The sequence below is a fragment of the Drosophila suzukii genome, chromosome 2R (genome assembly GCF_043229965.1).
Source record: "Drosophila suzukii chromosome 2R, CBGP_Dsuzu_IsoJpt1.0, whole genome shotgun sequence".
In the NCBI taxonomy this organism is placed as follows: Eukaryota; Metazoa; Arthropoda; class Insecta; order Diptera; family Drosophilidae; genus Drosophila; species Drosophila suzukii.
The window spans coordinates 9548433-9564101 of NC_092081.1; the positions used below are offsets into that span (position 1 = coordinate 9548433).

The 15669-nt window shown below is 44.6% G+C and overlaps 2 protein-coding genes across 2 annotated transcripts; one reads left to right on the forward strand and one right to left on the reverse strand.

Annotated features, from left to right (window-relative positions):
* The first annotated feature begins 201 nt into the window (after window positions 1-201).
* dgt5 (dim gamma-tubulin 5) lies at window positions 202-2675 on the forward strand. Its single transcript, XM_017074649.4, has 5 exons — window positions 202-369; window positions 436-713; window positions 778-1999; window positions 2068-2255; window positions 2322-2675. Exons 1-5 carry the CDS (start codon window positions 275-277, stop codon window positions 2591-2593), a joined length of 2055 nt encoding a protein of 684 aa, XP_016930138.3. The 5' UTR covers window positions 202-274; the 3' UTR covers window positions 2594-2675.
* Window positions 2676-2680: 5 nt separating this feature from the next.
* On the reverse strand, window positions 2681-15455 carry Lac (septate junction protein lachesin). The gene is made up of 2 exons (XM_017074650.4): window positions 14577-15455; window positions 2681-3964 (listed from the first exon to the last, which is right to left on the reverse strand). The coding sequence occupies exons 1-2, from the start codon at window positions 15112-15114 to the stop codon at window positions 3423-3425; spliced, it is 1080 nt and encodes a 359-aa protein (XP_016930139.1). The 5' UTR covers window positions 15115-15455; the 3' UTR covers window positions 2681-3422.
* Between the last annotated feature and the right edge of the window lie 214 nt (window positions 15456-15669).

Sequence of the window (15669 nt, forward strand, 5' to 3'; positions counted from 1 at the left end):
AGAACTGAGTTTAACTAATCATTAATTAAAACTTAAGCATGCAACTAATTAAGAAATAAAGTTTAAGTTATTTGTTAAATTGCAAAAAAAGCATTTTAATAAAATAGAACATAAAAACAACAGTAATATTTGTTGACAGTTTGAATTTAAATTTCCGTTATGGGGACTGCCAACTTCGCAGTGCATAGGCAACCCTGTCCGAGTTGTTTGTGTTGGTGAATGCCCGGTTTAAACAACTGCGCCCTTTTGCGAAAAATAAAATCTATTGCAAATCATGGCTTACCAGGAGAAAATAACCGAATTCAAGAACTGGGCCACCAGTCTGGGATGTCCGCCCACCGAACTGCCTACCGACGATGTACTACGGAGGTAAATTAGAATGCAAATAAGGAAATCCCAAACTAACAATGGCCAAAATCCGCAATTTCTTGAAAGGATCTTCAAATCCGGATCCAGTATGCTTCTCCAGCAGCTGCAGTCCCGCATCCAAACAGTGGAATATGTGCGGGAGGTGCGCGAGAACCTGCTGATTGCCCAAGTGGCCCGCCACAAGGACAAGATGGTGCCGCTGGCGTCCCGAAGTTTCCAGCCACCGGAGCTCCAGAGGTACCACAGGATGCAGGAGCTGAAGAAGCACAAGGAGAAGGCCGACCTGCAGCTGGCTGAGGCCAGGAAGGAGTACCAAAAACTAGCCGCTAGCATCAAGACCAAGAGTGGGTAAATGAAACACCGCCTAGAAGAGCACCCACCTAATCATCTGTCCTTAATCCCCCACAGACATTCAAACTATCAGTGCTGAGAACCGAAAGCAACTGCTCGAGTCCAAATGCAATATCCTCGACCTGAAGCTGGAAGCGCTGAACAAGAGCTACGACCAGGAGCTGCAGAACAAGGCCCAGATCCTGGCCACCACGCCCGTTAAGCTGACTGCCAAAAATGCCAGTGAGGTGCAGGCCACCCGGGCCGTAGAGCAGGCTCTCAAGCAGCTGGAGACCTTCTACGGGATGTGCGATGAGGGCAGCAGTTTGGCCGATGCCAAGCAGCGCCTGTGGGACGAGATGCGGAGCACCTTCGCCGACATCCCCAACGCCCTGCTCCTGAACGTCATAATGAAGATCAAGGAGGAGCAACTGCAGCACATAATGCATCTAAATAAAACCAGGGAAAATAGAACCACAACCAAGCCTCCGCTGAATAACTACGAGGTGAAGCTGCTGAAGACCAAGGCCGATATGCTAGGTCTGGCGGCCAAATACTTTGGCGCTCAAAAGGAGCTGGAACAGAAGGAGGAACGCTTCTGCCAGGACTACACCGTTTTTGTGGACAAGCTGCAAACGAAGGTGTACAACTTCAACGGCATCAGTGACGGCGACGAAGAAAACGCCGACGAACTGATCATCGACTATCTGGTGCAGTACAATATGCGCAACTTTAATCGCGCCCAGAACGAGTTCCTGCGCGAGCAAATCGAGCTGCTGCGTCTGGAATTGGATGCAGGCGCCAGGCAGCTGGAGAACCACGATCTCAAGCTCAGTTCCGTAAAACAGGTGTACGGCGACATCAATGCCAGCATAAACCGCATCCAACAGGACATGGTGCAGCTGTCGCAGATCAAGGAGAAGATCCTCTTCTCGCGTAATATGATGAAGAACCTGCTGGACGACATGCAGGCGGCCACACAGAAGCAGAACGCCAAGTCCCAGCTGATGAGTACCAAACTGAAGGTCAGCAATATGTCCATGTCCATGCTGGGTGCGGAGAGCTTCTGCCTGGCCAACGATAGTGTGTTCTCCAGTACTAAGGTGGAATTTGATGGAAACTGCAGCACAATGAACGCAACGATGCGTCGCAGCTTCGACAATAAAACATTAATGCCGGGAGGAGCAGGCTCCACCACCATGATGACTGCCTCCGGCACCACTGTACCCTCGCACCTACTGGAACTGAATACCTTTTTGGAAATACCGTTGGAAAAGTTGAGCTGCATGCCACGCGCTTGGTAAGCCCATTTCCCCTTTCCATGAGGATATTTTCAATTAATCAAGAGTTCGTTTTTCTTTCGGACAGCTCCTTCCTGTTGTCGGCCAATCCGCTCATTGTCGAGGCCCAGGAGCTGGCCTCCACCGTTCAACTGGCGCCCGGCTATTTGCTTACACCCTTCGGCGCTCTGCAGGAAGTCCGCAAACGCATTTTGTGGGCGTCGGCAATTGCCGCACACACGACTGACTTGAAATTGAATTTGCAGCCGTTAATTGGTAAGCTCAACTCAGACATTTTGTCTCATATCCGCCTGACTGGGATAAAATCTCCCTTCCCTCCAGTTGATCCGCACGATTTGAGGCTGAAGGCGAATCGTCAGCACGAGGAAATTGACCAATTGCTGGACAACCTGATGGCCATTGGGGTGAAGACGCAGCTGCAACTGGAAAAGGCCGAGCGCATCTACCACTTCCTGCTCGAGAATCCTTTGCGGCGCTATGTTCCCCCTGGTAAAAGATACAACAACGGCAGCTTTGGAGATTACGAGTCCGAGTTCAATCTGTATTATCGCATGGCCACCAATGGAGGTTCCATGAGGGCACCACCTAATTAATCCTGTTATTTATATCATGAATATTTGATCGTTCTCATTTACACCCCTTAAAACTAAATGGATTCCTTGTTAGAAACTGAAAGAGTCTTTTGGTTTTTAATATTTTTATTGATTTTTTTGTTCGTTTTAGTTTTGTGTTTTGTCGTTTTTTTTATTACAAAGTCGAAATGGATTTTACTCGCACCCACACAAAAATTTGGGTAAAATTGTCTTGTTATTCAAAAGAATTTCTCATTGAGCTTAAGAGCTAATAATGTACACAACTTTTGTTGCCTTTTATTCGAATATGGATTTTGCCTCGATTATGGGGGTTCATCTAGTTCTGTGGGATAGTTTGTCGAGTTGTCATGTCTGCGTAACGAAAATACTTTATTATTTATTAAATAAAAATAAAATATTCTCAGATGTCGAAGCAAAATCGGAATGCTTGTGATGTATCCTGCTTAGATTAAAATATTTAAAACATATACAGTGCCAGATCAGAAAGCAAAACGGACGGGATCGAGGTGATTGCGTAGGATTCGAATTTCGAATTGAGTTTGGCTCTAGGGTGCTAATAAATTATGGTTCTAGTTTTCGTTGGCCCTTCACTTAGCATACTTAACTTAAGACATAATATTGGACGTACGAAAATTGGGCTGGACTAAACGGAAACGGTATCGGAAGCTACAAAACGAAATGAGTACTGGGGACGGGTAAGTATCCGGAAACATTTGAGACGTCTATTGCGCGGTTATACGATGTGATTTTCGATATATCTATTTTATATATGTTTATGCATTCGAGGGCTGGTTGATGGTTTGGACTTGGAGCGCTTGGAGTGTGTGGCTTATCTGGCGAAGAGCAGCGCCGCAAGGATGCCCACCAGGGCGAACGAGGTGGCGGCCACATCCTCGGCTCCGGCGAAGTACGCCTGTCCGCAGGCAGGTGGGCACACGGGGATGATCGTCTCGAAGAGATTGACGCGCGCCTCCGCCTCTCCAAAGCGATTGGTGGCCTTGCACACATAATCTCCGTACTGGCGCTTCTCGATGGTGATCACACGGAGCGTCGAGTCGGTGTACTCGTCGGCGGTGGCGAAGTGCGAGATGCTGTAGTGCTGGTTGTTGGCCAACTGGATGTCGTCCTTGGTCCACACGATGGCCGGTGGCGGATAGGCCTCGATGTGGCACTCCAGATCCATGTCGTACTGCAGCGCCTGTCCCAGTCGCGGACGTGGCACGGTGATCACTGGGGCGAACTCCACCTCCACGTTGATGTTGCGCCGGTCGCCCTTGCTCACTCCATTGTCAGCCACGCAGTAGTAGGTGCCGCGGTCCTCCTTCTTCACCGACTTGATGCGCAGGGTGTTGCCCACATAGGTTGCGCTATCTGCAAACAAGAGATGGATAGAGATGCTTATTAGTGGTCTAAATTTGTTTTACGTCTCTCGTATCATATAATAGACCTATCAAGCTTCAAAAAATTAATATTCAATTAATTTTTATAATTTTTTGTATATCTCATCTAAAATTTCTAACTTAGAATGATATCTTTATATATTTCAAACTATCAAATAAGCCCCCAATTGGAAAGCATAAAAAATTGTAGATAATACAATACAGTATGGAATTAGTTTTCTTTTTATAGATACAAATTTTATCATCATGTTTTCGGGTTTTCTATGAATAAACAGATCAACTGATTGTAGTGTTTCAAAAGGCGGGTGATAAGCGAACTTGAAAATAACTTGAAAGCAAGTAATCGGTCTTTACACAAATTATTTGCATGCAATTGATCTGTTAGTTCATTTCCTATTGATAATACTTTATATCAACACACACAATTGCTCATTTGAGGGTGGTGTAACCATTTCCATTATAGGTTTAATCCTATCCGCTGTTTAGGCGATGCGCGTTCAAGTGCAAACACATCGACTGGCCATTAATGGAGCAGCTCTAAACGCTCTAGGGGCTCAAATCCATTGTGTTTGTGCAGTGGGGGCAGAGTCAAAAATCCGATTTTAATGAGCCAACCCGGAGCACATCCGTTGGCACTTGCGGGTGACCTTTTCCAGTGTCCGCGCTCTATGGCATATAGAAGGCGCCCAGCGAAACAATGGCAGCGTTAATGACCTCTAACAAGTAAAGCATTTTGTTTGGGCCTCAGCTCGTTTGCGTTGCCAACTAATTTTGAAAAACGGAGTATGCCAGCCACTGCACTTAGCCATGAGTGCACGGAAGGAACGGGATGGATGGGTTTAGGGTTAGGGACAGAGATAGGGGAATGGGATTGGGTGAGGGTGTGATGAACGTGAATGGGAATAGGAATTGCAGTACGAATGCCAAATGCGAAATGCGAAAGGTGCTCTGGGTTCATAACCGGAAGTTGGCTCAGCTCAACCGGGGGAGGAATGGGGTGGTTAGGGGGTGTATATACGATGCACTGGAAACGAGTGCAATGAGCCTAGGGATCTGTTCCCTCATCCACACACAAATACTCCTTACCGCCTACGTATGCGTGTCTGTGGCTGCTCTTCAAACATTTGCCAAAACAATTCAGGCTCAAACAATTGACACAAACTACATGGAGCAGAAGTACCTACACCGAAAAAATAACTCAGGCCCTTTTAATGTAATATTACTTAAAAATTATTTTCTTGTGTTTAAGAATTTCAGACATCCATAAACTGTAAAAATATACATAATATAATAGATGATTCAAAACATTTTACACTGTTTTTTAATGAGAGAAAATCAAATAGATCTGCTTTCTTTAAGATAAGACCTGGAATGAGAACTCTAATATAATCATTAAATCTTTTTCAACCTAGGGTTAAAGTATTTCTGCGAGTATTCAAAAAAGAGTTGGAATCCAGTGAGATGAGTAGGAGCTGTACAAACATCAGGAGCATTGACCAAAGCTCTGGAATGCCCTGAAAATATGTTTTATGCGAATTGCACATAAATGCGGGCCACAAGTAAAAGGGGGGAGAAAATCGAGTGCGGCTTGTGCCTGCTCAACTGAAACATTTCAAATTAATTGCGCCTGGGAATCGAAGTAACACATTTCATTAAAATTGGATTGACAGCCCATCCCGCCATCCAGCCGCCCTAAAACAGAGCAATCGTGATGTGAAGGCAATGGGTTAAGGCGGTGGCCCAACAATTGCAACGGTTGACATCGTGATGCGGGCATCTCGGAAAACAACGCAACAAACTCATTTCAATATTAGAAAAGCACACACAGAACGAGCACGCTTTCAATATATGGATATATGTACAGATCCAAAGCAGACTTTGCGAGTAAGACAGAGAGAACTTTGTTTAATTAGTCCAATGGAATATGATTCGCTTCGGATTACAGTGTCATGAGTAGAAGACATTTGTGTTTGTACAAGTGGGCAAGAACCCAAAGTTACAGCTAGTGAACAATTTCATTCTAGATTCTAGATTGTCTTTTATAAATAAATAAGCCTAGAAAGATCGGGGTCGCTAGTTTCTAGATTACCCAACCTTTTTGTATATATTCGCAATAATAAATAGAGAAATACTTATTAAATACTTTAACCATTAGGTATTCAGAACAACAGGAAAATGATCTCAGCTTTTAAAACAAAGGCCTTTGCAAGTAGTTAGAGCTAACTACTCCCTGTTCAGCAAGTAAAATTAGTTGTGTTTGTAATTTACGAGCGTTTACTGTGCCTGCCCAGAGAACCCGAGCCCAAAACAGGTTATTTCTGTATATATCTGGCTAGATAGCCCAGAAGTCATCTCGGTTTCTGTTTTTGTTGCCCCTCCTTCAATGCAGTGAGCTAGCTCTGAGTTCAGCTCTATATATATACCAGATAGCCCTTGATCGAATGCAGTTGTAATAGCCATATATGCATTTAAGGTTCACAGGCTACCCACTCGAAATAACAAATGCGCAGGCCCAACATAGTGTTAAATGTTTCTACTATTTTTATTTCTTTTTTGATGGACTACCGCGCATTCAGCAGACTGTGAAATGATATGCAAGTCAGGTACAAAAAGAGCCTAGGAATTTCAGAACTTCAAATGTTCCCAAACATTTGTCGCCTGTAAACCGTTTTACCGTTAGCATATAAAACTGGAAAAAGAACTCTTTATGTTTTGCGTGGAGGTCGCGCATGCGCGTAATTGGGGCGTGTCAGAAAGTGGCAATACTTAATTGCTAATTAGTTATGCGACACAAACAAAGAACCCGAGGGATATGTGTATATGCTACAGAGAGTTAAGAGCGAATACAGCTGCCAGTTTCTTGAGTACGAGACATTTCTCATTCTCTGTTTGTAATTAATGCAGAAAGAATGCCATGAATTGACTCCAGACTCGATGCTTGCGACACTTTTGAGGGTTCAAATTCATGAATTAGAGCAGAAAGTCATTGAAACAGAACACCCCTAATAGAAGATGAATGGCTTGGTAATGTGAATTTGAGATATTCAAGAGTTCATAATGAATCAAAAACATTGTAATGGCGTCGAATTACGAAAACCAGACTCATATATCACGCGCAAACAAGCTCAAGGCAAATGGGTTGGGTTGGGGCTCTAAATACCTTTTCTTCGATCCATGATCTATTTGGTATTTTCTATTCGAACCTTGTTCTGTATTCTCTGTTTGCTATTCCCTAAAGGCCTGTTTCAATAACTAACCATTACGGATTGACAAATTAAGAATAAATTCCAGTACAATCAATCTAATGAGAGAGAGGCTGCAATGGAAGACCCGCATCCGAGGGACCCACAAAAGATATGGCATATAATATCAAGCGGAAATAGCTCTCTCCTTCGTATCTCGCACAGCCATCATCCATCATCATACCGAATGGTGTGGAGTAATTTCAGTTACTAATGAGAGAATTAAAAACACTTTGCACCGGGCAGGATGATGATGGTGCGTCCATCTCTGACTCGGCAATCTCTGACAACTAATGAAAGGAAAACAGAAACCGAAACGGGACAGAGAGACAGTGCAGGCAGGAAAGATGGAAACTGAAAAGGTAATGAAAACGCCGACTTGGCAGGCGGGCGGGTCCACATTTGTTTTAGGCCCTTCCTTCAGGGGAACCTGTCTGAAACTCTGGAACTGCCATCATGCGAAATGAAAACAACGTTGCTAACGCAACACCCCTTGTTTCCCGATCCCCGATCCCTGGGCAAACAACCAGAGATAAATTGTCAGTTGAAGGCAACGAAAACAGAGCCAAAGAAAAGGAAAATTGTGCAAAGGCAGAGGTGAGAATTGAGTTTTTGGGAGTGGGGGAAGGTGAGAAGTGCAGGTAGATAGGAGAGTAGATAGGGACAGTAGGATGGCCTGAAAGGATGCAACATCTTCTTTGTGCCGCTGCAGAGGAAATGGATGGAAAATGGAAAATGCGGGGAAAATGCAGGAGACAGGTGTAGGTATATACTGCAATATAAGTATGTAAGTTCTAGGGTCTAGGTCTTGGCGCTTGGGTGACTTTCAGCGCCCCGTCAACTGCGCGCTCGTTTGGAAAATTTGTGACAACGCTGTGGAAAGGGTTGGTTGCCTTGCTACCGTTTCTAATTTTTCATAAACTACTTAAAGCTATAAAACCGTCGGTTGGTCGCCATTTTGAGAGGTGGTGCCAAAAACAACCACCCAAAAAAGGCAGTATGCGTCCACCTCGGGAAAAGGGAAATTGACTGGCATGCAAAAAATATATCCGCACCAATCACAGAGCCAGACGTCTGTTTTTTTTATACTCCCTTTTTCTGTCGAGCGGGAAAACGTGTGACGAACATCGACAACAACAACAAGAACTAACCGAAATAACATTGATGCAAGCGCTTTCCCTTTCCCAGAAAGTCTAGGCCCGCGGCCATATTTGTTTTTTCCCCATTCAATTTCCTGCAATTTGGCAAGCAACTCCGGCGGAAAGTCTTCCTGGTCTTCCGCGCTAAGGAAAATTCAGGAAAAGCCTCTCTGCGAGCTCTTCAAATGTCAACTGATTCAGAGACGGTTCTGTGAACCGAACGTTGCCATGTGGAAATTATGAATGTTAATGCAGCACGTCAACAATGTGTGACTCATCATAATTTAAAACACGGACCGGCAAAGGCAAAGGCAACAGCAAAGGCAAAAGCAAAAGCAAAAGCCAAATGCCGAAGCGGGTGCGCTTTTAATGACGCTCCGCATTACTTGCGCCTGATGCACACATCCCAACCGAAATGAGAAACCCAGAGAACCCAAAGGCAAGCCCAAACCCAAACCCAAACCCTAACCCAACCACCCAACATATCATGGCTCCAGGGCATGTCACAGATGGGTCATGTCTCTCGTTCCTCAGTTTGCTTGGGCAAAAATCCAATTAAAAGAGTGCATACAGTGTTTTGATTCTAACACGATTTTCACTTTTTTGCCAGAGTAACAGTTGCGTATCAATGGATGCTTCATTTAGATGGGGATTGATTTGATTGTGATGTTTCACCAAATCAGCAAATTCGAAATTGTAACTTTGTTGCATGCGCATGAGTAGAGTCGGAAGGGTTATAAGGGCAAAATGACAGATTTTTACTTTAAATGCATTTTTTTAACAACAATAAACACATATTCCAAGTTGGAGAGAGGAATCTCAAGTTATGCCCGAGTTACTTGGGCTAGTATCATCCTAAGAAAGGGATCAGTAAAGACAACATTGTAAATTGATTGAATGCCTATAAGTAGAGTCAGCTGGGTTATGCAGGAAAATATATGCAATATTCACGACTTGTATTTGAGATGCACTTCATAACCATCAAATATTCATATACCAAATTGGGGAGAAGAACCTCTGTTAAAAATTGAGTTACTTTGGTTGGTATCATCATAAAAAAGTTTATCAACGAAATGAAGTGCTTTCTTTGCCCAGAAGTTAAGTGGTTTGAGTTGATTAAACCCACGAAGAGTTAACGCTTCCATTCCCCCCGCTGACAGCGTCTTTCATTGATTGCCCAGGAACACCTGGTAAATGCAACGCCAGAAGCTGCAGAAGCAGCTTCTTCTTCCGTGCACTCTTTTGGAAAAATTGCATGGCTCTGCAAATTTGTCGCCTCTTCCTGTTTTGTCACCCAAACTCATCAAGGAACATCAACATGGGGGGCTGATGTCGCTGTAACCGCTGCACACACTCGTGCACATACATATCGAGCATATAACAAGCTCTTGAGACATGTGAATGCACCCACTTTGGTGGGCCTTCGCCTTGAAACCGCACCGAGTGACATGGATCCACCCTCCTGGGTCCGGAGTCCGTAGTCCGGACAGTAAACCACCCACAACCCACTGGCAGAAGACAGACAAAGCCACAGACGCTGTGTTGTTGACTTTTCAAAAGTGATTTTCCTCCTCTCGAGTAGTACATTATAGCTGGCCGAGAGTTATGCCGCCTGGCATGCCATTTATTGGATTACACTCCACTCCCCCAGCACTCCTCTTCACTTTTCCGCACAGGGGAAACTCACTCAATTGCAGACTGTACTTGCTCGGTTGGAATCATAAATCAAGGAATTGTAAAGAAAACTATTAAAATAGCAATTATGCCAAAAAAAGAACTGGATAAGCGGGAGAAAGAAGGCTGACCGACGTAAATCCCTTGTGAGCCGAGTGCCTAAATAAATATTGGCCAAGTCCCAGGGCAAACAAATGAGATTGCAGGGAGGTGAGGTGAGGGTTGCATGGGATTGGATTGGATGCGGAGTTTGGAAGGGGGGTGGGGAGGAGTTTGGAAAAGCCGCGTGTCCTTTTGTGTGAGAATGCGAGTGTGATAAGGATTAAAAAGCCGGTCTGAAGGTGAAACATTCAACTAAGAGTGCTAAACAAATAAGGGAATTGCCACACCGAAAATGTATGTGAAGTGAAAGGGATTCACTACACAGAGGAAAAGGAACTTACATGATTATTTATTCATTTAAAAAGATTGGATATTTGAATTGTTATAGAGACTGTACCACAAGAATAATATGTTATTTTCTAGAAAACCGTTCCATTACTTCAAAAGTAAACAGATCAAAAAAATATTGAAAAGACATTTATGAAAATAGTTTTTAAAAATATTGTAATATTTTTGCTATCGAGATTATGAAGTTACAAGAAAATAACACTAAATAATATCCCTCATCGATAAGAAATTCATTCGTCTGCAAAAATATTTCCCCAGATTCTACATAGTTTAAAATTTTATATTATTGTGCATTTAGATTTTCTATATTTTCCAGGAAGGAATTTGAATAATGTCCTCATGGACAGACGGAAACTGGGACGACATTGGCGAGCATTTCAACTATCAACTAACAAGTTATTACTTCAAGCTGAGTAACTGCCACAAAGGGCTGGCTTCTCTGGCGATTCTCGGCAGCTCGTGCATTTTGTGGCTGACTGAAAGCCGCCAGTTGGCCCCATGTTGACCAAGTGGTCGTTGCCCCAGCAACCAACATTTTCAAACAGGTTTTCCACAGCGCTTTTTGTACGTCATCGGCGTTTATCGTGCCCGTTCTCGTTTTGCTTTTGGTATTGCCTTTGACTTTGCAACTGCCAACTGAAGCGGCCATAAACAATGCAACCCACGGCAAACAGGAAGAGGAAATGGCGGCAGCAGGACAAATAAAAACATACGTATATATAGTGCTTATGGCCAGCATCAAAGGATTCGGCTCACTCCCCAGTCATCGTCACTCCTCTAATTGCGAGTGTGCCAAACCTAATTGCTTGCAAATATTCTAGAACCCAAACACACAGCTGCTGCCGCTGGCATCTGAGGAATTTCATTATGTATTTCATTTCCATTATGCATCAAATATTGGGGGGGAACTAACTAATTTCGTGCACGGCCTGTTGAGATCTCGAGTTGAGCATCAATTGCGCATCGAAATGTTTAAGCATAAATAACATTAACATTAAGATTTGCACCCTTGCACTTTGATGGCGAAATTGGAATACTTGATCATGCTCACTTGAGTCTAATTCGCAATTTGCCAGGCGCAAACACAATTTGCATGAAAGTTAATCAAGATTTTTAGACGAGGGAGAGTGGATTGTAATGGCGGTTCCCTTCGTTCCGGAGTTATAGAGTGAGTGCCCTGCAGACACCACCCCGAGCTGTGATCTGTGCGAGATTCTCGCTCGCAATTGAACAATTAAAGTTAATTTACCATGATCCTCGATCCCTCGAACAGATAAGTATCTGAAAGATGGCTGGCTTCCGGCTGTCGAACAATATATCTATAACCCAAATGTCGACAGCTGCCTTTGAAAACTCAGCAAAAATGGAATTTCAATTCAATATTATTTTATTTTATTTGCTTTCTTTGCAAAAAGAGTAGGTTTTTTATTCGCTGGGCCAAGGTGAGGTTTATTATGGCAGCAGATTTTGCATGGGCCAGCATATATATATATATATATAAGGCAGATAGCTCCAGGTGCCAGGTGCAAACGCTGCACATGTCTGTGTTTACTCAATGGCCATCTACTATTAACTTTGTTTGGCCGCTTAATATATGTAGATAGGTACATATGTGTGATATGGCAACAAAAAACCAATCGATTTGCATGGCAACGCACAAATTGGCATGGACCCTGGTCTCAACACCCTGAAAACTGGCGAACTGGCGAGCGGAAACGCTTGATTAGGGGTTCCTCCTCACTTGGTCCCTGGGCGGGATTGGGATTGGGACTGGCCCGGGTCTGGGATCAGGGGTTGTTTAGATGGAGGGGCAAGGGCGAACCGCTCGCGGCTTGTTTGTTTGCATCTCTTACATTGTATTCGCCCCGGGAACCACCGACCTTTGTTTGGGCTACCTTTTTAGCTTGTAATTTATATATATTTTGTATACTTCGATTGTATTTTGCCGGCTATCAAAATAAGAATTATGTAGCCGAGTATGTAGAAGGGAAGGGGTAGGGCTTTGGGTAGGGGTAAGGGGTTTGTTTTTTTTCAGGGGTGTGGACCTGGGAGTTCTGCAGGGGGCGCAGCCCATTTGCCATGCTCTCAGGATCCGGATCCCTTTGTTTGCGTATGTTTGCTGTTTACTCGTTCCTTCTCTGTTTCATTTTTTATCCCACCCAAAAACCCCGACCGTGTCTGATGTGTAAGAAACAGCCCTCTGCCACACACCGTTTTTGCACGGGTTGTTTACGCCCGTTCGAGGAGTCGGTAGTCGGAGACCAGGAGACCAGGAGACCCAGACCCGGAGACCATCAAACGGTCCGTGGAACGTTTTCAAGTTGCGGAAGCAATTGCGCGTGCTGAAGTTGTCGAATGCCTCACAAACTCGAATGGGAATGGAAATGTGAAACGTGAAATGCGGCACAAAGGCTGCAGCAAGTACTCCTCGTCAGTGGAGTCCCACCTACTAGGTACATATATCCCCTGGAAAACCCCCTGATAACCCCCCGGAAAACGAAAAAATCATTTGACTCGGCTCGTTGGCGCATTTCAAAGTGCTGGACGAGGAACAGTTTTGTTTGCCTAAGCGCTTTAAATTAGAGCGTGGAAAAGTGTGAAACTCCTGGCAAATACTGGACCAACCTCAAACCCAGGGCCCTTTTGATTTATGGCGAAAAGAAGTTAAGCCATTTCTGGTCTGACATGGAGCGTATCCAACTTGATGCGGTTGGGTTTTATGTGGCTTGTAGCAGGGCACGCCCGGTTTTAGACCATAGAAGGAGCCCTCAATGTCGCGGTAATTAAAGATTGCACAAGCTATGTAGCTTATAGATACCGAACCCGAGAATTAAGCTAGTTCTCGGCTACAGTAAAGCCAAGGAGGGTGTGTCCGCGACTCGTTTCTGGGTAATAAGTAACTATCGGATTAGTTACACTAATTGCTTTTCGACTGCCGGTCAAATGACGCTGCAATCTTGTTAAAGGAATCCATTATATCCGCCCGAGGGTCAGAGTTCAGGTAGAGATCTCGAGATCACTGGAGAATAGCAGCCCTGCCAGCACCTGTACGGGATTAACCTAGCGAGAAGGTTCTATTGTGCCATCTACCTGAGCACCAAATTATTTTACTGTTTTATTAGCTTTTCTTTCATTTTCGGGAATTTCTGGGAGGACAAAGAAACGCAAGCATTTGCACTTGTCCGACCTGGAATTTCCCAAGAAAATGGAGGGAGTTCTTGAAATGGGGTGGATCTGAAGAGATAATAAATCATTTCTTGCAAAACTTCAACAAATGTTCTTCATAAGCTTGGGTTTTAATAAGAGAAGAAGAGATGCTAATGGTGATAACATTTGCACTTGTACCATCTGGGTTTTCCAAAATTCGACAGGTAGAGCTCGACAGAGGAATTCTTATCTGTTTTAAATCTTTTTTGTCTGTTACTCGCGACCTTAACTAAGTGAAGTATGTATGTTTATAAGAAAATCAAGTAATCTTAGGATTATTTAAAAGTAAAATGTATAGCAATTTTTATCTAATGTAAGAATGGCAAAGATACGTCTGTATTTGAACGATAAGAGACATTTTAATCAGTCTTTTCTTGCGTAACTTGCTGAGTTCTAATGTTAAGAAACTTGCTAAAAAGGAACTTGCAACTGTTGTTTGGTTAGACCTTTTTTTTTGAAAAAAAAAACACTAAAAGACAAACCACTAAACAAAGGGTGGCAGTACACATAAAAAGGTGCAAAACAGACCAACAGAAAGAGCAAAAATCAATCTTGTGTTGCGAAACCTAGCCCTCGAACAGGTGGGGGTGGCAGGGCTAGACCCCGTTTAGAGGCACAACGGGCCGAGTAAACAAAACTAAGGTGACGCCTGAGTGAGTCACGGTCACTCACACTGGAGCCCAGTTAAAGCGCCCCGTTAAAAGCTGAAGCCAAAGCGGGACGGACAGAGCGACGTGCCCAAAGAGCGGCAGCGAGAAGAGAGCCAGAGAACGCGCCCCAACAAACGAAAGCTAACTTAGCCACCGTAACCCAAGATAATAACTTACAAAACTTACAAATAACTTTTGAAAATAATACACGCAAAACTCACCAGTTGGCAGAATGGCATTGTTCTCGCGCCTCCAGGTGATGGTGGGTGTGGGATAGCCGCTGGCGTAGCACTCCATCTGGACCTCGCTGCCCTCGCTGGCCACCACGGACTGCGTGGAGTTGTCCGAGATGACGGGAGGTCGCCTCACCGACAGCTTCACCTCGGCGCTGACTTTGTGGACGGTGGATATCACCACCTGGCAGGTGTAGGTTCCCGCGTCCGTCTCCTGGATGTCCTTGATCTGCAGCTTGTAGGTGGAAGAATTGGGATCGTAACGCAGCGAGAAGCGCGAATCCTTGATAACCAGCGTGGAGCCCGTCGACAGAAAGACGGGATCACTGTCCGTCTTCAGGAAAAGCACATTGTACTCTTTGGCATACTGAACCGAGCAGTCGAACTCCACGGTTCCGCCAATATCCTTGATCTGCTCCTGCGTGATGTAGGATATGGTGGGCGTGCGCTGGGCCAGCGACTGCTGGATGAAAATGGCCAAGAGCAGGGTGCTCCACACGCAGTTTGAGATACTCGGGCGCCACATCTTATAAATTGACTTTTAGCACCACACCCTGCGAGCGCGCGATTCAGTAATATATATATAGTATTTCTCAAGAGCTGCGCTCCAAGATCTCAATCTTTCTCCAGAGAGCCGGAGAATGCGAGAGCGCGGCGAAGACGTCTCCAAAAACGAAAGATACTATCGCCTATTCTTTCGCTTGCACGGCTTGACGCGGATGCTGAGCTGCAGTCCTCACACTTGTCTTCTCGCTCTAAGCTGGTTTCAGACTTGCTCTCTCGATCAGTCACGAGTTTTTGGCCAAAACGGAGGAACGCGCCAGAGAGTCAACTTCACAGTTCGAAAGTCGCGGAACGAATGAAACTCAGGCTTTGAAAATTGCGCCCTCAAGAGCGCGAGTTGGCTAGAGATGGGCATTTGAAATGTGCCTAAATAAGGCAGGGCCACAAAAGGACTTATCGGTGTGAAACTTGGATAGTTAGAAAGTCTGGACTCCAACCAGGGGCTTGCATTCTGGCAACTGCTTAGTGGGGACACAACCCTACACGGTAAGTGGCAATATACGTTAAATTACAAATG